Genomic DNA, 25,596 nt, shown 5'->3' with positions numbered 1-25,596 from the left:
CAGGAGGCTCTTAACTAATATTTGATTTAATGTAGTCCATTTGATTTAATGTAAACCCAGAATGATCAGTCCCCCTACTGATAATACATGCTCCCAATAACACCTGAATGTTTCCCTGAATGTTTTCTTCACTGTACTTACCATATTGTTTAGTTTTGTCTACGTGTGGACAAGGGTCCCATATTACTTTGATGATCTCCTGGTTTCCTAGCAGTGTTGAGAGTGAGAAATGAAGGAAAGAATTGCTGCAAGTCTGTCTCTCTCTCTCTCTTTTTTTTTCCTATTTTTTTGAGACAGGGTCCTTTTATGCAGTTCAGGCTGGCCTTAAGCTCACTTTGTAGCTTAGGCTGGCCTCAAATTTGTAATAATCCTCCTGCCTCAGCCTCCTGAGTGCTGGAATTACAGGCGTGTGCCACCACACCTGGCCCTACAACTCTCAGATTGCATTGGAAAAGGGAGAATTTGGTTGGTTTATAAATAACTGTGCGTGATTCCCATTCGCAGCTGACTCTGAAGTCTTTTAATATCTGTGCTGTACACTCTGCCTTCATAATAAAGTGGTAACTTTCATGTCATTGAGACTGCCCTCTTCCTTGGTTCAAGCCAATGTGTTGCTTTAACTCAGGTGAATATGAAAAGTTGTACAAATTGCGATGAAAGTGGAAGGCATAAACAAGGGGTTGGCAAGTCCTGCTTTTATGGAAGTCCCTGACACATGGGAGGTCATGCTTGCCACTGCATTAGCAGTTTTTTGTTTTGTTTTGTTTTTTAAGGGACAAAGTCCACAGGGAAATGAGGGGAGCAATGTACTGGTGACAACACATGGGAGATCATGCTTGCCACTGCATTAGCAGTTTTTTGTTTTGTTTTTTTTAAGGGACAAAGTCCATGGGGAAATGAGGGGAGCACTGTACTGGTGACAATGTGTCTCTGTTTTCTATCATCCGTGATCTGCAGAATTAGAATCTGTTGCTAAGGGACACATTGGAGGTGTGGTAAGGAGGAGAAGGAAGAGGAGCCGGAATTTCCTCTCTGGGAAGACGTCAGCCACAGATCTTTGAAGAGGCAGGAGAGGTAGAGCCAGGGAGGGAAAGAGCTTGCTCTGCAATCAGTGTGGTGTGGGAAGGTTCTGTTGCCTATTCATGGAGCTGCACCTGTGATGCACTTGTGGGTCTGTGACTGATTACTGGGGCTGGGGTATGCACTTTGCCATCTGAAGAACGTGCCAACTTCATAAGGTGTAGCCTGAGACGGCAGCTTTTGGGAATGTTAAATCTTTAACAGAGCAAAGTATTTAAGAGCTCCGCAATCCTAGCAGGCAGAGATGAAGGTGAGATACCTTGCCTTCTTGTTTCAGAAAGCCTGGCAGCAACTTGTAAAATGGGCTGGTGAGGATCCATGTTTCAAATTACATAAGGGAAGAAGTGGCTTTCCATTAAATTTTCCATTTTAAGTAACTTAAGACTTGTGAACTGATGTAGCAGGGGTGGAATGGCAGAGGCCTTGGGGTAGGCCAGCTCAGAGTGTGCAGAGCTGCCACAGCCTTCCACACTTGGGGTAGCACTAGGCTCAGAGCACTGTTCCATTCGGATTACCAGCCCAGCTTATTCAGGGCAGTTAGGGGACATTTCAAACAGTGCTAACCCATCCTTAGACATTCCTCAGCCTCCCTTTACTATTTGAACTGGTTTTCAACATTCTGAATATTTTTGCCTGGCAGATGCAGGGATGGGAAACCCATGCCCCCACATGCCCGGGCAACCTTCTCAGCATGGCCACAGGTGCCCTGCCTGTATTCTCTTTCCATGGCTTAGCAGGAGAAAAGGCGGAGACGGTGACTATTCCCCTTTCCAGGGCCAGGGCTTAATGGTATTCTCCACCCTTTCTTCAACTCTATTATGTTATCCAGAGGGGAGTCACACTTTATCCTATTTCAAGAAGCTCACATTCTTCCAACATAAATATCTTTAGAAGTATAATTCTGTCATGTATAAATACTGTCTAAAATAGATGGGATTAACTGAATTCCCTATGAGTATCTTTATTTTTAAGCAAAGTTTCTTGTTCCTTGCATATAAAAATCATAGATATCACCTGGAAGTTCATGTCTGGTTGTGAAATTTGCAATGTGAAAATCTTCCAAATGTGAAACCCAGCCGTACCCAATCACCATAAAAGTTTATAATTAGCTTGCTTTAGGGGGCTGGGGATTTAGCTCAGCAGCACAGCACCTGCCTGGCAAGTGCAAGGTCGTGAGTTCGATTCCCGGTACCAGAACTACCCCCCACACACAAAAAAATTGCTCTAGAAAAAAACCTTATAAAGAAATATGCTTTTAAAAGTATTTCCTCTATCCCTGAGAAAAATCTTTTTCTTAGTTATACTCCTTTGAGTATGACTTGCTTCTAGATGTTACAAGTGGAAATTGCAAATTGTATTAATCCCAGTGTAGAAAGAAAGAAAAAGTTGTGTATTCATTGGAATGTAGATGAAAACTAATCTGATTTTTAAAACTAGTGCTGAAAATAGTGAGCTTTAAAGCACTTTTGAGTTAAATGTATTGAATTTTTTTTAGGCCCATATGATAAATATTTCATGTATACGTATTTATTTTAAGAAAACTGGCTATTTCTCCATTTAGGAAGAAAGAATAGAAACTGGATGAAAGAGATGCAAGCAAAACCTGCTTTCTTGTCTATATATATGTGTGTGTACACACACACGCACACACACACACACACACACACACAGAGCCTTCCTATCCATTAATGATAAATGTGCCAAGAAGGACTTAGAGGTAGCAATAAGGAAAATTCTGGCTGAGGGTGAGACCTATTAAAAGGAGTTGTTCCTTCCAGTCCCTTCTGTTGCCTCCTTTGACCTGCTGAGATTGATAATTGCCGAAGTCCTTCTGCAGCACCCTGTATCTGTGTCCACCTGGCAGATGATGATAGGAGAGCTCGTGAGAGCAGGACTGATGTCTCCCCACAAAGCAAGTGTGTCCTCTACCTGGCACCTGCACCGGAACGCCCACGCTACCACATCCGCCACTGATGTGGCTTCAGGATGGTGGAGAGTTCAGAGTTTTGCCCTTCCTTTCCTTGGGGTGCTTACATTGCTGCTTCTTACTGGGTTTGAAGCAGGAGGCAGGCATAAATGCAGGGAATACCTTTGCAGGAACATTTCTTTCACAAGAGGGCCTTGCAGTAAAGTGCTGGATGCAAGGTTAGTACCCTGCTGATGCTTGCTAGTGTGTGATAATATTTGTTTTTCTGCCCCGTTGCTTAGGAATTCTTCTTTAACATTATCAAGGACTGACTTTTACCTTGCCTTGCCTCTCTCCTGCCTCCTCCCAGACTTGAAAATAAAAGTGACTCCAGAGGTAGCTTTAGACCATTTATTTCCTGGACTTCGTATCCCCAGGGAAATGATCAGATGGAGAGGCACACAGAGATGAATTAATTATAGTTTCCTTTTATTTTTAACTTGTTATAAATCCTGTCCTTTTGATTTTATGCTAATGCTGCTTTGTTGCCACCTGTATTGCCCTGCTCACTAAATTGAAATGCTTTGAATTTGATTTGGTAATAACTATTTAGAGTGTTTCAAATCTGGGTTAATATTCATTTTGCTACATTGCCTGCAATTTAAAAAAATCATCCTTAATTATAGAAGTCTTTTTTAAAATCTCTGGGGTGAAAGAGGAAAATTCTTCTTTACATATATAATTTGGTAATGTATTCAGTCTAGGAAAGAAAACCTTAGTGATGGTTCCAGTCAGCAGAGTGCCTGCTGTACTTTTATTCATGCTATGCTGGACCCTTCAAGCTGTTCTGTTATTGCACCAGGCATCTGTGGGAACCTACTGTGTTGCAGGAGCAAGTTTGTTCACTATTGAAACAGTACAGATAATACATAGTATCTGTTTCAGAAACTTGTCCACCTGTGGGATGACAAACTGATCTGTCAGTTGTTGAGAATTTAAAACATGGCATTGATTGACATCTCTGATGGAAGGTGCATGTTGTAGGTACATAACATACCAACCACTAAGTGCCTTGAGCTCTTTTCCAGAGAGTCTGGAATTCCCAGGCGTCATCAGACTGGGAAGCTCTATCGTGGATGCATTCAGTGTATAGATATGCAAAGCTTTACCAAAACACAGCATTCTCTCACCAGAAAGTATCACATTCTAGCTGAAGCCTCTTTCCTACTGTATCAAACTGAGTTGAGGCAGTGTCCTTGCTGACACAGGTCTGGCCTCCTGCACTGCCCTGCCCCCAGCCATTCCTTTAGGCGTTTCCATAACTGAAGGGCCTAATGAATGCAGTGGCAACCAGGACTGGGCCCCTGGCCTTGCTGCATGTCGTGGCAGAGTACACCTTGCGCAATGCAGGTGAGCACTGAGGTGGAGATTTGGTACAGAGATCTGGCTGTCACAGTCCAGTGCACAGGGCTCCCAGCATAACACCAGAGAGGACAGGGCTGGCTGAAAGGGCCAAGCTGTCGTCTGGGGGTATTACAGAAGGAGAAGCCAGAGAGCCCCTGAAGCTGAAGGTATCTGGAGCGCCCCACCTGGGACAGTCCCTCTGGCATTCCAGGAGAGGTCGCTCGTGGGGTTTCCCGGGCCTGTTTCCTTGTTAGGCTGGAGAAGATTAACAGATGTGATTGCAGGTGAGCCAGCAACTGTTTTGTGTGTGGCTTGCTAGTGTGTGGTGGGACAGGTCAGGTGGAGATGGGGAGAGAAATATATTTGAGCAGTACTGACCAGAAAGACTAAGGCAGGCTAGGTTTGCCCACGCAGCTTTTCCCTGTGTCACTTGGGGAATGCCAAAGTGTGGCCTGGCATCGTGGACAGCTATTGGGTATGAGATGTGACTGCAAAGGACAGGAACAAGACCCGCCCGGTGGAGGGCTAGAGAACTGTAACGCTGTCGCCTTCACTTGTCTCTGTGCTCTCTCCACATTTTCCATCTTCCTTTGCTGCGCTGACACATACCTTTCTGAGGTTGTCTGTGACCCTTATGCCATTAGGTCAAAGGAGGCAGAACATGTAGTAGCTGGAATTTTCCTTTTGATTCAGTTTTCTACTTCTCCCACTTTTGTAAGCAGCCTTCATGCTGCTGTCCTTTTTGATCTTAAATTCATTAGTACAGTGTTGTAACTTTTAAATTCTTCCTCCTGTCAACCATTAAGCTGCATATGGTGGTTAACAAATATTTGTTTGTTTAAACACTGCTTTATTTTTTTCTTAAGCTTTAAGGAAAGGAAACAGTCTTGCACGCAGGATATGAGAGACATAACACAGACCCTTGTGTGTAATTTTCTTTAAACCCAAGGTAGGGTAATATTTGTATAGTGTCCTCATTTGGAATATAGAGAATGCAAGGCTATCTGTGGAGTGCTTAAGAAAATTATAATTTGTTTCCCCCCTTAGCCTTTAAAGATGTGTATTTTGCCTGTATTTTATATCAGTATTTCTGATAGCATGTGGAACAGATTTTTCAAATCTTGCGGCATGATCTGAACAGTATGGGGGAGCACTTTGAGGTTTCTAGTGCTGTGGAGTTTTCCAGTCCACCGGGTGTTATGGGGAGTCAGTGAGCTGAGGAATGACAAGAGCCTGGTACACGGAAGGCACTGTTACAGTACACGTTAGCCACTGCTGCTATTTCCTGAGGACAGTTATTTCTACTCCATTTGATTAGAAATGCTCGCACGTGTAGTAACCCACATTTATACATAAACAGAACTTTTCCTTTTCTGTGAAGTCATGAGTTAGAAAAAGTAAATAATAACAGCTAGGAAAAAGACAGTAAGTCAGCTTCATACAACTTTATTCATGTTTCTTGGAAGTGGGCAGGTTTAAGGTCCCTGCTAGTTAGTGGAAAGACGCAGTTGCATCATAAGGTGGTTGTCTTAGTCACTTTACTCGTAGCTGAGACACAATACCTGACACCCATAGCTTACAGAGGAGAGGTTTATTTTGGTTCACTGTTGGTCCATGGTCAGCCCACCCCAGGGCAGGAATGCATGGTGGAAGGGGCTGGGCAGAGGAAAAGCTGCTCACATCACGGTGGCCAGGAAGCAGAGAGCAAAGGAAAGAGCCTGGGAGACAGATACACCCTCTGGGTCGGCCCCAGTGACCCACCTCTTCCAACCAGGCCCCGTCTCCAAACATTCGGCTGTAATACCCCTGTGATCCAAACACCTTTCAAAAGCCCTGCCTTAGTCCACCTGAGAGTTTTGGGGGTCATTCTTGATTTAAACCGTGACAGTAATGCTTGTGAAGACAAAAATGTATCCTTCTGGTGCTGAGCTTGAAGAGCCACACCAACTTACGGATCTTCAAAAGGGGAAAAACCTAGGTTTGAACCCAAACCCCCTAGGGGTACTTTATACCGCTTGTCATTCCAGTTGCTCTAAGAGAAATCTGCGTGTGGCGTACATTTGATCTCACTGACTTTTAGTTCCTAAACAATAATGGATTCATACTATAGTCATGTTTATTTTTTTGTTTGTTTTGAGACAGAGTCTCACTATATAGTTCAGGCTGGCCTTGAACTCACTGTGTAGTGAGGCTGGCCTTGAACTTGCGATCTTCCTGCTTCAGCTTCCCCAGTGCTGGGGTTACAGGTGTTGTTATGGTTTGTGTTTGCATGTCCCCGCAAATCCTCATGCAGTCCTGGGGTGGGCTTCTATTCTAGATTTTTGATCAATCCATAGTCCAATGCTGGGATTATGGGTGTGAGTGCTACACCTGCCCTGGGACAGATAGTTCACATACATTGTAAGGGAGGGAAAGAGGCTGCTTGCCACCACTTCTCTCTTATGCTCTGGCTGCTTTTTCTGTCTTCCGCCACCATGAACGGTTGCCCTCTGCCATGAGCCCCCCTGCCTTGGAGCCAGCCAAGTATGCATTGAAACCTCCACAAACTGTGAGCTAAATAAACCTTTCCTTCCTTAATATTGGGCATCAGGTATTTTGTCTCAGTAACGAGAGAAAAGTGACCAAGGCAGGTGTGCACCATCACACTGGGCTCTCTTGATCTTGTTTCAAACCTGTAACTTGATTTAGATTTCACCCAACTACCTACTGGCCTCTGGGACAACACTGATTTTTTCCCCCAAATTTGATTTTAAATATACGTTCATTCAACCTTCAAAGGGCAAGGAGAGGGTGCAGAATAACAGAGAAGGGGACAAGTTTTATTGCAGAGCCTTCCCTGGCTAAACATTTGGTGACTGAGTAGATAGCCATCTGGCTGATTTTAACAAGATCTTCATACTGGTTTTTTACCTACAGATACTACAGAACTCCTTTTGTGTGCTGTGCCAGTGCAAGCAAAGGGATCTTCAAAAACACACTGTATGTGCAGTGAGGACTGGTACTGGATATGCCACCAACCATGTGCAGTCACTTTCATGTCTATAAAGTGGGCAGCCTGGCTACCTCTTCTCCCTTGTGGTGGTCATCATGTCTCTGCCCTGACATCTTTAAGTGCTTTGGAAGTTTTGCAGTCTTGTGTATTAACAGGTCTGGTGAAGTGTGCTGTTGCTACAGGGGAAGGTCAGACTGTCACTAGAGCTGAAGGAACTTTCCAACTACACGCAGAGTGAGAGGTAATATGTGTGAATCAATAAGCAGGACCGAGCCCCATTTAACAGCACACTGTGAGGCACAACATAACCTGAAAGTTTGATGAAATCCAAGGTGCCACAAGTGCTTTGTATTGCAGAGTACTGCATGATCACATGCATGGTTGAGATCAGGTTGGGTCGTGATGACAAGCCCTCACTGACAAAAGCTGTCACCTCTACTCGTTGAAGGAATAAAATGTTAGAATTTTTGAGTTGTTAGGGAACTTTAAGGTTCATCCAGAATTTGGAAGATGTTAAATAACTTTTTAGAGATTTTTCTTGTTGTCGTAGGTAACATATTGCCATAGTTGAGAGAATGTGTGTGTGCATTAGTGTGTGCACATGTTCAAGAAAGTGACTGCTGGCCTGAGTAGGAGTTTGAATTTCTGATAGTGTGGAAGAAGAATTGGTATTTGTGAGTAGCTTACTGAGAGCTAGCTTCTCTCTTGGCACCTGTGGAGCTATCCTATTTGGTGTTTTCTTGTGTTAGCAAGAAAAGAACACATTTGTCTTCATCAGCCTTGACAGATCAACATTGGGCTTCCAGCTGTGTGAGCTAGATCTGGTACTGGATCCCAGGGAGGATACGTGGATTGGGGCATTCTCAGTGGGGCATCTTTGTGGGGAGACCTGAAGCTTCTGGGCCTCACCTGCCTGCCTCTCAGTACCTGGTGAGTGTAGATGCAGGCTGCCTCTCTGACATTTACTTCCTATGAGCAGTGGGAGGACTACTCTTCTTGCTCAGTAGAGCTTCCCACTAATAAACACTGACCTTGTGATGCCCTCCCTTTGAAATGGCTACCCCATCTGGGAATTCTCTTCCCAAGCACTGTTCCTACAGCTCGGAGCCTTCCTCCCCCACCCACTTTCCTTCCTCTTGCTGCCAGGGCTTGAGTATTTCCACCCATTAGATCTCCGGCACCATGTAGAGGATGAGAATGGAACCTTCAGCCTGTCCTGTACTCCAGACACTGCCTGGGCTGTTCCCAGCTGCTTCCTGGGGCTCTGAGGCTGCAATCCTGCTGTGAGTGCTGTCCATTGTAACAGGAACTCCCTGTTCCCATTGTTTGAGGTCCGAGTTAGGACTCAAATCCTTGCGACTTTGATTTGAAAGAGCAGCACTTAGGGAGAGCAAACAAGGACAAATTCAGGTATTTTTCTTCTCTACCTTCCCCCTCCTTTCCTCCCTTTCTTCTTAAGTGGCATTGAGTTTAGGTCCTGCATTGAACTATATGCATAGCCCCTTACCGTGTTTTTATTTTGAGATAAGGTCTGGCTAAGTTGCCTAGTTTGGCCTGAAACTTGAGATTCTCCTTCCTCAGCCTCCCAGACTGGTGGGATTACAGGCATGTACCACTATTCCCAGCTACTTAGTCATATTTCTCTTTTTTACCTCAAGAATAAAAGCCTTCAAATACAACAGCCACAACAATAAAAACAAGCAAATCACTCCCACCCCCAGTTTGGAACTTCCCCCCTCATTTAGACTTTGGGGTATCCTGGAAACCTAACTTATTACAGTATGTCTCAGAGAAGCATTCACAATCCTGTGCTATTAACAGTCTGTATTACAGGACTGCCTAATATTCTTATACTTTTATCGTATTAACAGTTACCATTAATAATTAATTAGCATAAATAAGCAATAAACTCATTAATAAATCATTTCTGTAAAGCATTAGCTCAGTCTCTGGCATATATTAAACCTTCAGTAAATGTTAGCTGTTGCTGTTACCACCACCGCCACCTTGCTATACCTGTGTTCATATAAATGATCCATTTGAAAACACAGTTAAAAGCAGTGATTGATTCCAAAGAGGTGGAGGCGTGGTTTGTTACTACTAGAATATTCAGAAATGTTGGAATAATAATGACCAGCAACCAAAAGGTGAGCCGGACCTGAGTCATCCCAGATCAGCTTGTACTTCAGTTAGAGACGTACTGTCAACAGTCTTGAACCAAAAACAGTGAGGTTGTAGAGGTGTAGTAGCTCTGCAAGTGGAGCTAAAGTTCATTCATTTGCCATTTAATTCAGTCAGCAAACATTTATCAAGCACTTACTGTGAGCCAGGCTCTGTGGCTGCCTAGCGAAAGGGGAAGAGCAGCTTGCCATTCTCTAGGGAGGCTTTCACGTGTAAGTGCAGTCTTTAAATAGGTGACCAGAGGGGCACCGGTCCAGGCTCTGGCAGCAAGGAGAGTTCGTAGAATTGTGGCAGGATGTCCTGTGGTCACAACAAGGAAGTTGTTTTGTCTTTACTTATAAATCTTGGAGAATGTTGTAAAAATAAAACCAAACCTGTTCAGACCCTTTGATCCTAAATGACTGGGTCTGTTTGAGCTAATTCACCAGCCTTCTGATGCAGTGTGGCTCTTTATGGTATGTGGATGAAGCCGCTCCCTCCACACAGCTGGGTTTGGTGGCCAGGTGCACTCCCATTTACCAGGCTCACAGTCAGGCCTGAGCTGCTGGGATCCAAACAGAGAGTACAGTTGGCCCTGTCCTCAAGGACATAGGCCGTGTTAGGTCCTCAGCGTGGTGGTGTGATTGGCCCCAGTGACCTGTGTTTGCTGGGAGATGCTGTGTAGCTCGGAGAATGTAAGTTAAGAGTGCCCATAGAAGCTATGTAGGGTGAGTATCACTTCTTTTATTATACTCCTCTAGTCTCTTGCCAAGATGTTCACAAAAGGTTTTTTCTGTATACCGCCCCCCCCCCATTTTCTTTCTTAAGGATTAAATTTTAATTCCACCTTCCTGTGCTGGTCAGGGAGTAAATCTCTGTTATATACTGCGGAAGGAATAAGTCAGGTTAGCTTGTCTGGATCACATTGAACAGACGTTGTAATAATTTTAAGGATCAGATTCTCTGCTTGATTTTATTATTGTGTTTTTGCTTCTACAGATTTTCTTTTGCATCTTTTCTATGTTAACTCTGTGTTACCTGCCCCCTCCCCTAACAAATGTTAAGATGTTCAAAGATTCAAAGGAATTTAATGAGATGTGAGCAATTTATCTTGGTCAAAGACCGTATGTCCAAATTACATAGATATGCTGTTAAGTCTCAGATACTTTCAGAGAGCTTTTTCATTATCCTCCTATCAAAAGGGTTTTTTTGTCTTTTTTTTTGGTCTTTCCTGTAGAGTGATTTAGCAGTTTATTTCCCCTGATAAGCAACATTTCTTTTTAATTTACCAAAATGCATTGTATGAAACATAGTTTGATAAAAATCTGTGTGGGCCGGAAAACTTTCCATTGCATTGATCCCGGCGAGGCCACAGTCTGTGTTAACTCTCCAGCAGCCCCGGCTATGCCTGGTGTTCTTAAATATTTTGATCTCTCATTTCAGCCACAATTACAAGTTCATCCGAAAATGATGACCGGAGTGGCTCCAGTTTGGAATGGAATAAAGATGGAAGCCTGAGGTTAGGGGTTCAGAAAGGAGTGCTTCATGATCGAAGGGCAGATAACTGCTCCCCAGTGGCAGAGGAGGAGACCACGGGGCCAGCGGAAAGCGAGCTGCCCAAAGCGGAGACCTCAGCTGGAGATGGTCCAGTTCCTTATTCTCAGAGCTCCAGCTCGCTAATAATGCCACGGCCCAACTCAGTTGCAGGTAAGGCCCCACCTCTCTCTGGGAGGGTTACCTCACTGAGTCTGAAGAGCTCTGTGTTCACTGTCTCCACACAGGACACTAATCCAGGGAACACAAGCCAGGCACTTACCTTTCCTAGGCTTCAGTGTATCTCTATAAACATGCCAAGACTGTTAGTGGTCTTTCAGTGACCCCTTTGTACTGGAATTCTTTGAAATCTATGACTTGGACTATTTGCCTCCTCGTATTTAAGGGAAGAAAGTATAAACACCGTCCTTTGGTGTTATTTTAACCTTCAATAAATTTGTGAGTTTTTATGATATCTTGGTACACAGGAATTGTTTAGAGTGAAGTTGTTCATTAAACTTCTGCTTTTATATGACTGAGTGTCATACAACTGGGAGGTTGGATGTTTTCTAATTCAGTTATAATGGAGCCTACAGCGTGGACCATACACAGCTCAAGTGAGAGTGAGAGGTAGCAGCTGGACGTAAGGGAGAGGAGAACACAAATGGCAGTGTGGGTTGGTGGTTGGACTGGTCAGTGGCATGAGGTGTTGTCTGTGGAGCAGGGGGAGAGGTGTTCTGCATCAAAACCTTTGTACCTGCCTTTGAAGGTCTTGTACTTCTATACTTCTCGATATTAGGCCAAATTTAGAAGAGAACTTGTTATAGTAACTCTTTGTTAGCACTGTAGCACTTAAAATGTGTCCCTTCCTAATGCATAGGCGCAGATTCTGTTTTCCTACATCAAAGGAGTTTTCTGTAATTTATACTGCTCCTTTGGGATATGCGAGGTCATTCTGGCTGTTGGGTGTTTTTTATGATAGAACTCTTAAGCAGCTGGTAAATAAATGGCCCTAATGGAAAAGTTCTGAGGCACAACTCTAATTCACTTTCAAAGGAAGCAGAATGGCCTCCTTCCAGAAGAGGGATTTGGTATGTCTGCCAGGGAGGACTACCTAGAGAGCATTAGCTGTAGTGACAGATGATTCTTCCAAAAGCTTTTGTGTCCTCCCACCTCCATCTCACCCCTTTGACATAATATGTTGCACCCAAGGTGTTTTAGGTCATACTTACCTAGTTTATGATAAGTGGGTCATTTGTGTTACCCTAGAACTTGACAGCTTTATTTTTCAAAAAAAAAACGGTAAACTTGCATTCAATTTAATCAATCCTTTTTAAAATTAGCAAACACGTGAATATGTTAATTTTAGCAGTGTTAAGAGTGCGGCATTTGGCATTATGTTTTCTGTTGGATATTCTTTTATGTAGTCTCCTGCTGCGTGAAGTGACAGTGGGTGTGAGCTGAGCTCTTCCAGGAGACTGCAGCGATTACAGAGCAGAGCTTTCTCATTTCCGCTGTGCTCATTTGTTACCACTATGTATGCCCTTGAGCTAGACCTCCTGTGGAATGGGAGGGTTTTTCCTCGGGGTGTGAGCATAGACTATCTAGCATAATGGATTTTGCTTATTTCTCCGATTGCATATTTTTTAAACTAAATGCATATTTTGAAAGGAAATAGATAAATAGTGTCCATTAACAAGCTAGGAGTCTGTTAGATTTCTTGCTGGCCACCATTCTACCCTGAAAACTGAACCTCAATTAAGAAGGAATAACAAGATATTTTAAATTTCATAAATAAGAATAAAATTCCATTGTATAGACTGGTGATGGCGAACCTTTTAGAGCTTTCAGTGATAATAACTGGCTGCGGCACATGTGCCATAGGTTCACCACCACTGCTATAGATTATATGCAGTACTATTTGTTGAGTAATCAGAGGGCAGGCTGCTATAAACAGTAAACACTCAGTATTAGATGGATTGAAATAAAATGTGAAAGATCATACCCTGAAATCTCTTGGAAGTATTTGCATGTAAGATCCACATAAACGTAAATAAATTGCCATTTGGTAGGAAAGGTGTTTTGGTACATAGGAGTAGAGTAAGGACTAGGGGATGATACCAGGCCTCTGTTCATAGCACCTCATCCCCACGGGACCAGCCCCAGGCTGGGGGTGCAGAACTATTTCTTAAGATTGCCAACCTTTTCTGTCATTTTTTTCTTTATTGTCACTGAACCTGCTACAAAGTACTGTGGCTACTTTGTGTAGCACAGTGAATGTTTTTTGTTAAAGATTGTAAAAGTAAGTTGGCTGGGTTTAGAGATTGTTTTACTAGATAGAGATAGTCTTTGTCAAGGTGTTTGTTAAAATTGAATTGATTTGAAATGCTGCATATCACAGCAAAATGTATGACATGGACACATTTTTATTAACTTTTAGGATATGGAGCCTTTAAAATTATATCAGTTAATAGAGAAGAAGTTGGGCAATAGGTTTTACTATTTTTTACTATCTTTTTTTCCTTTTGAAATACTTTCTGAGTGGATCACAGAACACTGTGTTTAATTCTCCAGGAAACAAGCAAACACAATTACCAGTGGGTTCCAATTTTCTTGAAATAGTAATTGCTATGACCCACTGCCATTTACCTTTGATAGGTTAGTCCACAACCTCTGGTTTTAGCGCATTTTTGCTCTTTAGTTCAGCTTCAAGAGGTCTCTTCCTAGTCCTGCTCCCTATTAAAACAAACTTTTTTCTGCAGCATTTTGAAATGTGTTTCTCACCAGGTGTTAGACACTGTGTGCATGTACATGGGCAGCAAAGTGTAATTGATTTCATTGTAGAGATGTTAGCAGTAGATTTACTGCAGTAGGAAATTGTTGCTTTACTTTTAATTTTTCTTGGCCTTGAATAGTTTTTAGGATTTTGAGATGTTTGTTGTTAATACTAATGTGCGTCTGACTGTTGACTGTGACTAGCTGATAAATCTGTGGCACGCACAAAAAGGCGAAAGGTCCAAGTAACCTGCTGTGCTAGAGGGGGAGCACTTGGGCACATAGCTGAGCAGCTGAAGTTTCACTGAATCTACTCTCTGATGTCCGTGTGGCTTCAAAAATATTTTACTTGGAAAGCTGAGGTAGTTGCTTTCAGCTGGTCACTTGAAGTTCTGCTTAGTCACACTTGAAGTGGAGAATCAGCCAAGCACAGTGGAGTTGCTGAGGCTGTTTTATCGCTTACTTTGGAGGTGATGCAGTGGTGGTAGGAAATCTGAAAATGGGCATCTGAAACCTCAACTCCTCCTGCATCCATGTCAAATTAGAGTTTCTTTGCAGTTCTTTATTTGGGATATCCCTTATAGTTGCATACTTTTAATGCTTTTAGTTGTCACAGAATTGCAAACTGAATGTTGTGTTCTAAGGGGTCAAGGGAAGAGGGGAAACAGGAAACTCTTTCAAAGCTTTAAGCATCTTTGTATTCTATAGGGCTGAAGCGGCGTTAGGACATTCATGGTTGCTCTGGCTCTGTGGTGAATTACGGGCCATGACTGTGAGGGCTCCGTCTGCCTGAGCCATGGTGGGTGCATTCACCACAAGGTGTGTCAAGCTGGTGGGTCATAGTGCCAGGTCTGAGGCAGAAGCTCAGAAATATGTTCTAACCTGTGTTCCCATAGGGAGCCTGGAGAGATGGGGGCCTAAAGGAGAGATATCCCTCCAGGAAGTTTTACACACCCTGGTTATGAAAGACCGGGAGAGAAGTTGGAGGCTGCCATTGGATTACTTTACCTTAGATCCATTTGGAAGTCCTGCATACAGAATTAGCTGACTCTTTCTAAGGGGCTAGATTTGTGTGGTCCCTGGCATGTGCAGAGTATTCACTTAAGTGTGTACATAGTAAGTGGCTAAGCTGTAGATACATGCCAGAAAGACCCAGAAGCATAGGTTGATGCTGTTATAAAGGCAGAGTTTCATATATTTCTCTGCTAGTTAGGAGGGTGAGTAGGTAGGGACCATGTTTGACTGCCCTTAGAGGATGCAGCAAGCAGGGAACAGGTCATCCTCAAGTCAGGCATGGAGCCTTTTAGGTGCTTGTCGAATGACAGAATGAGAGGGAGTGGTATGGACAATGAGGAAACCATAGCAGGGGAAGCAGGAAGGGCCCAGGGCAGAGAGTGCTGGGGAGTAGCTGGACAGTGGGTCAGAGCCTGTGATAGACAGCAAGAGGGTTTTCAAAAGACAGATGACCCAGCTTGACTTAGGTCTTTGTATTTCTGTCCCGTGCATCCTGGTTCCATGAATGCCTTCACCAGTATCATTGGGCTGTTGGAGTACAACTTCCTCTAGGCTCCTCATTTGCCCTGAAATGCTGTATATATTTTGTTATCTTGTAAGATATGTCAAAGATTGGCAGGACTTAACTTCGATCAGTTAATCTATAAGCTGAATAGGTTAATTTTATTTAAATCCCTCTTTTGATTTAGGACATATACAAGGATTTTTGGTTTTTTTTTAAGGCAAAAAATGTAATATTTGCTTCTAAGATTTGCTGAGAATTAGCAAAATCTTTTCATACTGGATATTTTTATAATTCATCCAACTTGGGTGGTATGTATGATTGTCCCTAATGGTTTCTAATGTGTGTTCTGACTCTTACTGATTTGGTCAGAAATAAACGTGATTGCTTATTTCTGGAATTTTAAAAAATACATAAAATATTTACATAATATAGTGCAATATGTTATACTATATATATGTGAAAGAAAGTGTTTGTGCTTTTACTGCTGAGAATTTTTAGTGTTCTGAATGCCCCAGAATTGTGCACGCAGAATCTGCAGAGTCTACTTATTTAATTACTAAAGCCGGAATTCCAAACAGCAGAAAACTTCCCAGTGCTACAGGGAAGAATCCAGTACCATCCCACATATTTACAGTAAGCAGTGAAGTTTTACTGTGTGATGCTTGATTGTGAAATTTCTTCATAAAAATTTTTATGGTAAAGTCTGTCTCTTTCTTGAAATAATGAAGAATTTTGACAACCATATCAACATAACTTTGATTTAAGAATGAGTAGTGCATGATTATTACCACTTTTCAATTAACAGAATTGCTACAAAAATAGAAAACTGGGGCCAAACAAATAACTTCAAATAAATTTTGTTAAGAGCCTGAACTGAATTGCTTTGTAATTTATAACTTACAGTAGTATAGGCATGATGTTAAACTCAGTATTAAACCAAATTCCTATTTAATGTTACAGCGACAAGCTCTACTAAACTGGAAGACCTGAGTTATTTAGATGGGCAGAGAAATGCTCCTCTTCGGACATCAATTAGATTACCATGGCACAATACAGCCGGAGGTAGGGCCCAGGAAGTTAAAGGTATTTATCCTGGAATCCAATGTCATAATGGTTGTGATGAGCTCATTTACTAAACACTGAAAGTCTCTGATAACTCACATGGAAACCAGCTACTTTAAAAACATGATATGATGTGTATGGGCATTAAAAATGAATCTGTGAGGTCTTCTAGGAGGCCTCCTTAAACGTTTTGAGCTTTCTACTTAAAATGTGTGATTGAACTACTTCTGGTGTTGAAAGGTATTTCTGCAGTTTATTTCGAAGTAGAGAGTAGTTTCGCCTTCTTGCTAACAGAATCAGTCCTTTGCACCATGTTAGCTGCTTCCTATGCATCCTATGTCTACAGCACTGCACAGTGCTGCAGTCAGCAGCTTCATCATGTATGTGGGCAAAGCACAGTCACTGCCAACATAAGATCTGTGTCCCTATGTCTAGGAAACCATGTTTGTATTTTACTTATGCAGGGGTGGAAGAAACATGCCTTAAATATGGTCACGGCAAAACCAGTGAGATGTAGCTCGGCCCTCTGCATTGCTTTTTTATGTGTGTGTCTGCTTTGGTTACAAGAATAGCTCAGAGGCATGAAAGAACTTAAGTCATTTTAATAAGATACTTTATGGGGCCAGTAGAGTATTAAATTCAGAATTACGGGACTATTAATAGAATCAGATTTAAAATACTTAAAACACACAAGCAGTGGTATATTGAGTTTCTTAGTGTGTAAAATTGATGTTCTTGTAAAATTATTTTTTTAAAGCACGATTTGCTCCCTACAAGCCACAAGACATTTTGCTGAAACCCCTGCTATTTGAAGTTCCAAGCATCACAACAGACTCTGTGTTTGTGGGAAGGGATTGGCTCTTTCACCAGATAGAAGAAAACTTGAGGAACACAGAGCTGCCAGAGAATAGAGGAGCAGTTGTTGTTGGAAACGTGGGCTTTGGGAAGACAGCAATCATTTCCAAGTTGGTGGCACTGAGCTGCCACGGAAGCCGCATGAGGCAGATTGCTTCCAGCAGCCCCAGTTCATCACCTAAAAGTACGTCCGTGTTTAATGCTTGTCTAGTTTATTAATATAAGGTAGGTGAAGGAAACTGCTATCTGGGTGGACATAAATTGCCAGTTTTTCTTAAGTTCGAGCTGCTATGTAACGTTTGCAATCATATGTTAAGTGAGCAATCTGAATTCTTCCATCGTTGTATGTATTTGGCTACAACCTGGGGTGAGGCCAGCCTTCCCTGATATTCTCCTGACCTGGAACCCTGTTTCTTTCCCTCTTTGAGGCAGAGATAGGGTAGGGAGGCTTGAACAGTGCTCTTGAGAACTTTGTGTCCTCAAACCAAGCAACAGGGCTTCTGGCAGAATAAACCAGATAGAATCTAATGAAGAGTCCTGTTTTTCATTTTTAGTTCTTTTAGTCTTTGTTTTTCTATTTTTTTTCTATGCGGGTTTTGTTTTGTTGTTGGTCGTAGACTTTGTCTTCTAGATTTATCAAAATTACAAAATAAAACATGCGAAGCCAAGTGTGGTGGTACACGCCTATAATCCCAGCACTTGGGAGGCTGAGGCAGGAGGATTACCACAAGTTCAAGGCCAGCTTGGCTCCATAGTGAATTCAAAACAAGCCTGAACTACACAGGGAGACCCTGTCTCTAAAAAAAGTAAGCCATGAGATAGAGTAGCCAAATATTTGACTATTCACTGCTTATTTTATATGCGTAAACCCATTACAAAGAGTGTCTTTAAATATGGTGAACAAGAACCAGGGAGCATAACAAGATTTAAAAAAAAAAAAAATTTAATAAAGGAAACTGAAGCTGGAGTGGTTGCCTGTAGTCCCAGCTATGTCAGAGGCTGAGGCAGCAGGATCACTTGAGCTCAGAAGTTTTGAGACAAGATGGCCAACACAGTGAGGCTTCATCTCAAATAAAGGGAAGGAAGGAAGGAAGGAAGGAAGGAAGGAAACAGCAGATCTTTAGGGAGGGAGACTGGGTGAATGGAGATGGGTGTGAGGTGGATGTGCTCATTTGGGTCTCTCATTTTGGCCATATTTATTCAGTATCTCTGGTCCTAATCAAAATTATATTCCATAACCTGTCATACCTGTATGCTGATGTTATAATGAGGTGGTTCTCTTCTCTAGCGTCAGATCCCGCCCAGGATCTTCCTTTCACTCCACTGCTTTCACCGAGTTCTTCCACGAGTGGTCTTAAGGTGGCTAAAACACCTTCTGCTTCTGGTACTTCTGAAAACCAGAGACCAAGAGAGGATGCAGTGAAATACCTTGCTTCTAAGGTAACTTGCTTTTGTGTTAGAGGAGCCTTCCAGAAAACATTTGCTAGTTTGGTTTCTGAGAAGTGAATCAGAAAAGGGATTTTAAAACAACTGCTTGGTGCTAAAAGTGTAACAATAGAGTACTCCAAAGAAAAGATATTAGTGAAAATAAATATAAAGACACTGGCAGGGGACACTTACCTATCTGGATTAGTAGACTGAAAGAGTTCCTCAGAGTAGCAGGAGGAATCATGTACATACTCCATGAACACATCCTTACAAGCACATGCTCTGGTTAATTTGGTTTGTGAGCAGAAAATTGGGAGCTTTTAACTTGACCCAAACCTTCTCCTGCCTATTCCATTCATTGCCTGGGACCTTTGGTTCTGTGTCCTTCTGTCAGAAGTTTTTTGTGAAAGCTGCAAAAGAGACTTGAACAACTTTCTCTTCCTAAGTGCATGGTCATGAAGGACCTTATGAAGTTTTTCTTTCTGCTCTGAACCCATCTTTGGCTCTTAAGCTGCCTTCCTGCAGTTACAGTAGTTACATTTCTCACCTTTGTGAGGATTAGGTCTCTGTTGGCAGCAGTAGTGTGAGTTGGTGGAGCTGGAAAACCATCGGAGATGGCAGTGAAGAGGGGTGTCTTATGATGACTTTCCCACAAGTGGGATTGGTCCAGGAGAACTGCAATAAATGCTGCTCTGCCCCATATCTCTGGCTGCTTCACAGATGGGAGCCGCTTTTGGCGGGACTAGTGATTGAGAACACTCCTATGGTCATGAACTGGTGACCTGAGAGGAGGGACATGGTACAGACTTCAAAGCTACCCCTGCTACAGTGATTTTTCAAGTCTCTTTGTCACCCACATGAAGAAGTATGACTTACACTAGAGATCTAGAACTCTTGCACACATAATTGGACACAAAATCAAAGTGAAAGCATCATCAGACTACCTCATTCTTACATCCTGTAATATGTTCTGGTAATTTAAATTTACGTCGTTTTTTTAAAGAAGTTGTTTGTGGATTCACATTAATTTCATAATCTTCTGTTGGGTTGCCAAGCTGGTTTTGTCAAACCCTGCAAGACAGCGGTACCAGATGTCTCCTGGTGGTTTGCGCATCCACCTCCTGGGGTCCTCACCTGTGTGTCCTGCTAATCTTTGTCCAAGTGAGAATTGAAGAACACTCAGCTTTCTTCTAAGTGTGATGATAAATTCCAAATAAACCAGAAGTCACATGGTGGCTCCAAGTTGGCCTGAGAAAAGCCTCTCCACATCTGCTCTTGCCACTTGCTTTCTAAGAGTCTGCAGCCTGAGGATCTCATCTAAGATCTTTGATTGTCCCTGTCACCATGGCAGGGAGTTTCATCGCTGCACCTGTTGCCCTCAGCTATGCACTGCAGTGAGTGGCTCTTGTCCTCCTTACTGCAGAGGGCTGCAGAGCTGAGTGGGACAAGGGCGACTCAGACCCTTGTGCAGAAACACAGAATGTATCACACAGGTTTTTATTTGCCTGCAGCCTGCCTCCCATTCCTCAGAGTTCTGCCTCAGGGGTTTCTAACAACCTGCTGCCTCAGCAAATTCATTGTAACAAGGGGACCGAGCCTTGTCCTCTGTGCACTTGGGCAGCTCGCCCTGCCCTGCGTGTGCCCCTTCACGTGGCAAGCAGAAGTGCAGTCATTTCTGATTTTCCTTTTCAGTGTTCCTGTTGAACTTTCCCAGAGTCCCTTGAAGAAGTATGGGTGGGGATAAGGGCTCAGAACTTGAGCCTTTCTTGCCAGTAGGAAGCAGCGGCTATGACTTTGCACCAGAGTTTCATAGCCACCAACTTAATTGTCTGCTTTTTGGGGTCAGCAGAGGAAACCCTAAAGAGGTGCTGCTATTCCTGAGGACAGAAGTGCAGTGCAGATGACAGTCTTGAGGACACAGGGGTTGCCTGGAATTGCTCTCAGCCACACTGGCCTTTAGGTTTTATGAATGACTTTTACTACGTTATATTCAATACAGAATAAATTGTGCTGATTTTTTCTTTTTTGCTAATCAAGGTGGATTTGTGGTTACATTCAGTGGTCTGAGGAGAACTTAACAAACCACACAAATGAAGGAAAGAATAAGTAAATCAGTTAGGCTAATTAACATCTCACTCTTAGGACACAGAAGTATGTATGTTGTTATCCTGCTGCATGGGCAGAGTTGCGTTCTTTGCTTGAGCTATGTGGAGAATGGTGACACTGATGGCTCTGCTTCCCTTCTAGGTGGTAGCCTACCACTACTGCCAGGCTGACAACACGTACACATGCCTGGTACCCGAGTTCGTGCACAGCATCGCAGCTTTGCTCTGCCGGTCCCACCAGCTGGCCGCTTACAGAGACCTTCTGATCAAGGAGCCCCAGCTGCAGAGCATGCTGAGCCTCCGCTCCTGCGTGCAGGATCCTGTGGCCGCTTTCAAGAGGGGAGTGCTGGAGCCGCTCACAAACCTGAGAAATGGTACCTCAGCAGCTCCAGAGCCCTCTCCCTAGTAGCAGCACAGGGTACCCAGGTGGTCCTCAGAAGGAGGGTGGTCAGCTCAGCACTGGGCTGGCAGGGAAAAAATGTCCATCTGGTTTCCTCTGCACACCTGTCTCCTGAAGTCCTTCCATACCCCTCTGTGGTAGTTTTCATGGCTTTTGGTATTTTCTTGGTGATCCTGGAGATTGAACCCAGGGCCGTGCATATACTAGGCATATGCTCTACTGCTGAGCCTTATCCTCTTTTCCCCAGGGGCATAGTTTCAATGAAACATCTCTAAAAAGAATAAGCTTCTAAAAAGAGTAAGAATAGTTACAAAAACTAGTTTGTAACTCTTGAGCAGACTTTCTACCCTTTCAGGCTTGATGTTTTAGTCTGAAATGAACTGACAGTAGAAAATAAGTGAGTTTATTAAGATGCATAGTGTATACCATGCAGCAGAAATCTCAGTGAAAGGTAACTCAGCATAGGGCCTATAAAACCTGGCCCCTATAGGATCTTCACCAAGAACAATAAGTTTTAGAGTAGACAAGGAAAGCAGTTTTAGGTTCCTCAATGTGAGAAACTGGGAAGGTAAATATAGGAAAACTCACAGCAAATATGGGCTGGTTAATTAGGTTTGCTAAGTAGGTTCCTCTGGTGCCATATGCAGCTGCTGTGGGTCTCTATAGTTGTTTCCAGCGATTAACTTCTGTCTTGCCTAGTAGAGACGGGCAAGGGGCATAAATAAAAATTTATGTCCTGCTTCATATTTTGGAGAGGCATATTCTGGTCTCCCACATAACTGTAAACTATTTAGATGACTTGCACCCTGAAAACTATTGGCTATATATTTTGTACTGTGAGATACCAGGGTAGTAAGGAGATTTTTGGGAGGGAGGAGTTTTGTAGCATTTTTATTTTCAGACGCTCTGCTCAGCTGAGTTGAAATCAAAAGCTATTTCTAGAGGTTTTCATTTGATTTTTTGCTCCCAAATGTTCCAGAAGGTAGGGCATGCTAGTGACATCATGGGCTCTTTAGGTTCCCCCTTCTCCTTACCTTTCGTGCTTCTTTACTTGCCTACATAGCATTTCAGCCAGAAGGTGCTGGAGAGGAGGAGTGAAACAGATGTCATTCCTTCTCCATTCCTTGGGCAGAAAGCTGGCACTTACAAAATTAGACTTAGCCTCTAAGGAGTCTGTAAGGCAAGGCTTTCGACACTGTATGTCTTGGAGCAGACAGTTAGCTCTCAGGACATGTGAGTCAGTTTTCCTTGGCTGGAATCCACCGAGGGATTCTAAGGGGAACCTACTATCTTTTCCAGATTTGGTCTCTGTTAGTTATCTTTGCTGTAGCCCACCCTACTGACAGTGGTTTATGACGAGCTAACTGCATTACATACATGATTGAGATTCTGCTAATGTATGTAATGCAATATGTTTCTGGAAACTGTTTTGCGAGAATTAGCTTTCTTTTGGCTCTGTGCTCTGATTTTCATTATAAATTTAATAGAAAATATGCTTCTGTGAAAACCATGTCTTCTGCCATATGTAAACCTTTTTAGTTTTTGCTAACACTTCAAACTGTGCATTAAAATACACTGGGTGGTGCCATCATATAGAAATGCATAAATTTTAATATGAAAAATTTTGTCCTTCAGAGCAGAAAATTCCTGAAGAAGAATACATTATTTTGATAGATGGCTTAAATGAAGCTGAGTTTCATAAACCTGATTATGGAGATACGCTTTCTTCATTTATCACCAAAATTATTTCTAAATTTCCTGCCTGGCTGAAGTTGATTGTGACTGTAAGAGCAAATTTTCAGGTAACAAAAGAACTCTTGGATCTCTTTCCAACTCCCCATGCCCCAGTTTTACAGTGATAAATACTAATGATTTAAATGGTTGTAAACCATTTCACTGCTGAATCAAAAACTATGTCTAAACTTGGAAAAATTAGAACACTTCACAAGGGCACAACTCTGGTCTTTGCAAGCTGCTTGGCATATCTGAGATGTCGGGTCCATCCTATCTGTGTAGAGTTTTACCTGCATTTCTCAGATGGTAGTGTCCAGCCCTGGTTTACCATAGTTTAGAGTGTGTGGCTGGTGGTGGGGTGGCTTTGTGGGTTTTTTGCTTTGCTGTACCTGGGGCATAAACCCAAGGCTTCATGTGTGTTAAGCACATGCTTTACCCCTGAGCTGCTCCCTACCCTGTTGTTTCTTTTGAAGGGAAAAGTGAGGCATGAAAGAGATTTTAAGGTATGTTCTAAGTGAATCTGCTTTTTCATTAAACTTCAACATGCCGTAACACTTGCAATGAGGCGAAGCCTGATTTTCTCCCCCCTCCAGCTTCCCCTTCATTTGAACTCTAAAATTATATCTTAACCATTAACTCTATGCCTGTCCTTTTTCAATAAAGACATTTAGACATTATATTTTGATTTCTGCCCTTTTATCAGGATATGTATTTTAAAAAAGCACCCAAAGTTATTTTTTGTTTTTGTTACTTTTTTTTCTCTAACACTGGGATTACACCTCACTTACATCTGATGTTAATTTTTATGAACATATGATTCATATGCTTTTCAGTGGAGTATAGAAGTAGGGTCCTGTGTTATACCTCATGGCTACGTGCAGATTCAGAGGTTCAGTTAGCATTCATGTCAAATGGGAATGACTATACTCTGATCTCTTCCTATAAAGAGGGACATGTACTTTAACACTTCAGAAATGATAGTGGGAAGTTTAAAAAAAAAAAAAAAAACAGCAGTCTGAAGTGCTCTTTGCTGTGAGGTGTTAGGATTGTGCTTATCTTTGAAATGAGGGAGAGACCAGAAGGGAACACAGGCTTCTGAGAACTGGTGGTGATATTTCTGGCTTCTGCCTACACAGGTGTATTTGTTTTTGTAAAAAATACTGACACTACAATTATGGTTTGTACATCAATGTATTTGTGCACCTTCCCATTTAAAAGTTAACTTTAAAATCAGTTTAAAAGATGGTAATGTGCTACACCAGAGCAGGTGGGCAGCTTTTTGACCACAGACTGTCTAGGGACAGAGCCTGAAGGTAGGCTCAGATTCTTTGGTTGGGTTACACCACCCAGGCTCAGATGCATGGAGAGGCATGCCTCTTATCTCAGTGTCTGGCTCTGTTCTTAGAAGTGCAATGCTAGTTTGCATTTATCCTGGTTGTATAACTAGTTGCACAGTGTGAGGACTGTGGGTATCAGGTCACCTGCAGGGTCTCAGTGCTCCTCTACTGGTGGTGTCCTGGTTGCCACTATGTGGTCAGGGACCTCACTCAGTGTGCTTGGATTGAGCCCCTGATGAGAGCTTTGGGAAAGCCTTTACTGATTCTATCTTGCCGCAGGATTTCTTTCACATAAGCTTTTTATCTGTACCTTATCCTATTACACGTTTTAATACAAAACAATCAGTCCCTCTAAGCCATGAAAATCCTCTTTGAAAGAAAACTAGTGAACCTGGCTTAAAATGCTGCTAAAATAAAAGAGGAACCTCTGCAGACTGCCACTCTAGGGTTTTTTGTTTTCTTTTTTTTTGCAGGAAATTGTAAGCGAGTTGCCATTCGTCAAGCTTTCACTGGATGACTTCCCAGACAACAAAGACATTCACAGTGACCTGCATGCCTACGTGCAGCACAGGGTCCACAGCAGCCAGGACATCCTTAGCAACATCTCTCTGAATGGCAAGGCTGATGCTGCCCTCATCGGGAAGGTCAGCAGCCACCTGGTGCTGCGGAGCCTTGGCTCCTATCTGTACCTCAAACTCACCCTGGACCTCTTCCAGCGGGGACACCTGGTCATCAAAAGCGCCAGCTACAAAGTGGTGCCTGTGTCCCTGTCCGAGCTCTATTTGCTGCAGTGTAACATGAAGTTCATGACCCAGTCTGCCTTTGAGAGAGCACTGCCAATTTTAAATGTGACCCTCGCGTCTCTCCACCCCATGACAGATGAGCAGATTTTTCAGGCTATTAATGCCGGCCACATCCAAGGCGAGCAGGACTGGGAGGACTTTCAGCAGAGGATGGATGCCCTCTCCTGCTTTCTCATTAGGAGGCGAGACAAAACCCGTATGTTCTGCCACCCGTCCTTTAGGGAATGGCTTATCTGGAGAGCAGATGGGGAAAGCACAGCCTTCCTGTGTGAGCCCAGGTATGACAGACCGCTTCCTGCTAGCTCTTCACGGGGGTCTCCTGTGCCCTTGGGAGAGACGAGGTTTCAAATATGATCCACATTACTTAACAGAACAGTAACTCAAAATAAATAATTCGATTATGCTGCTTTGTTTTCTGCCCCCTTTTGGCAGGAAGAGGGGCAGAGGAAAATTTTTTTCTACTTCTACACAAAAGCTTCCTTGGATTGCTAGAAATTAGGGCT

General features: G+C 42.9%; 1 protein-coding gene across 10 annotated transcripts in view; it reads left to right on the top strand.

The window, feature by feature from the left end:
• Tanc1 (tetratricopeptide repeat, ankyrin repeat and coiled-coil containing 1) overlaps positions 1-25,596 on the top strand; it is a 232,318-nt gene that overhangs the window by 162,949 nt on the left and 43,773 nt on the right. For 8 of the 10 annotated variants that reach the window (XM_013518767.1, XM_013518760.1, XM_005393379.2 and 5 more), the window contains 7 exons: positions 10,986-11,249; positions 16,330-16,452; positions 17,189-17,470; positions 18,575-18,726; positions 20,962-21,193; positions 22,855-23,021; positions 24,764-25,371. In XM_013518767.1, the coding sequence (XP_013374221.1) occupies positions 10,986-11,249; positions 16,330-16,452; positions 17,189-17,470; positions 18,575-18,726; positions 20,962-21,193; positions 22,855-23,021; positions 24,764-25,371 (1,828 nt within the window). The remainder of the gene's footprint in view (positions 1-10,985; positions 11,250-16,329; positions 16,453-17,188; positions 17,471-18,574; positions 18,727-20,961; positions 21,194-22,854; positions 23,022-24,763; positions 25,372-25,596) is intronic. The other 2 variants (XM_013518762.1, XM_013518761.1) reach the window with 1 other exon arrangement.

Source organism: Chinchilla lanigera, unplaced genomic scaffold, assembly GCF_000276665.1.
Source record: "Chinchilla lanigera isolate Chin_1 unplaced genomic scaffold, ChiLan1.0 scaffold00048, whole genome shotgun sequence".
Taxonomy (NCBI): domain Eukaryota; kingdom Metazoa; phylum Chordata; class Mammalia; order Rodentia; family Chinchillidae; genus Chinchilla; species Chinchilla lanigera.
The sequence above is the reverse complement of the archived record's forward strand: the minus strand, read 5'-3'. Positions and strand labels throughout refer to the sequence as shown.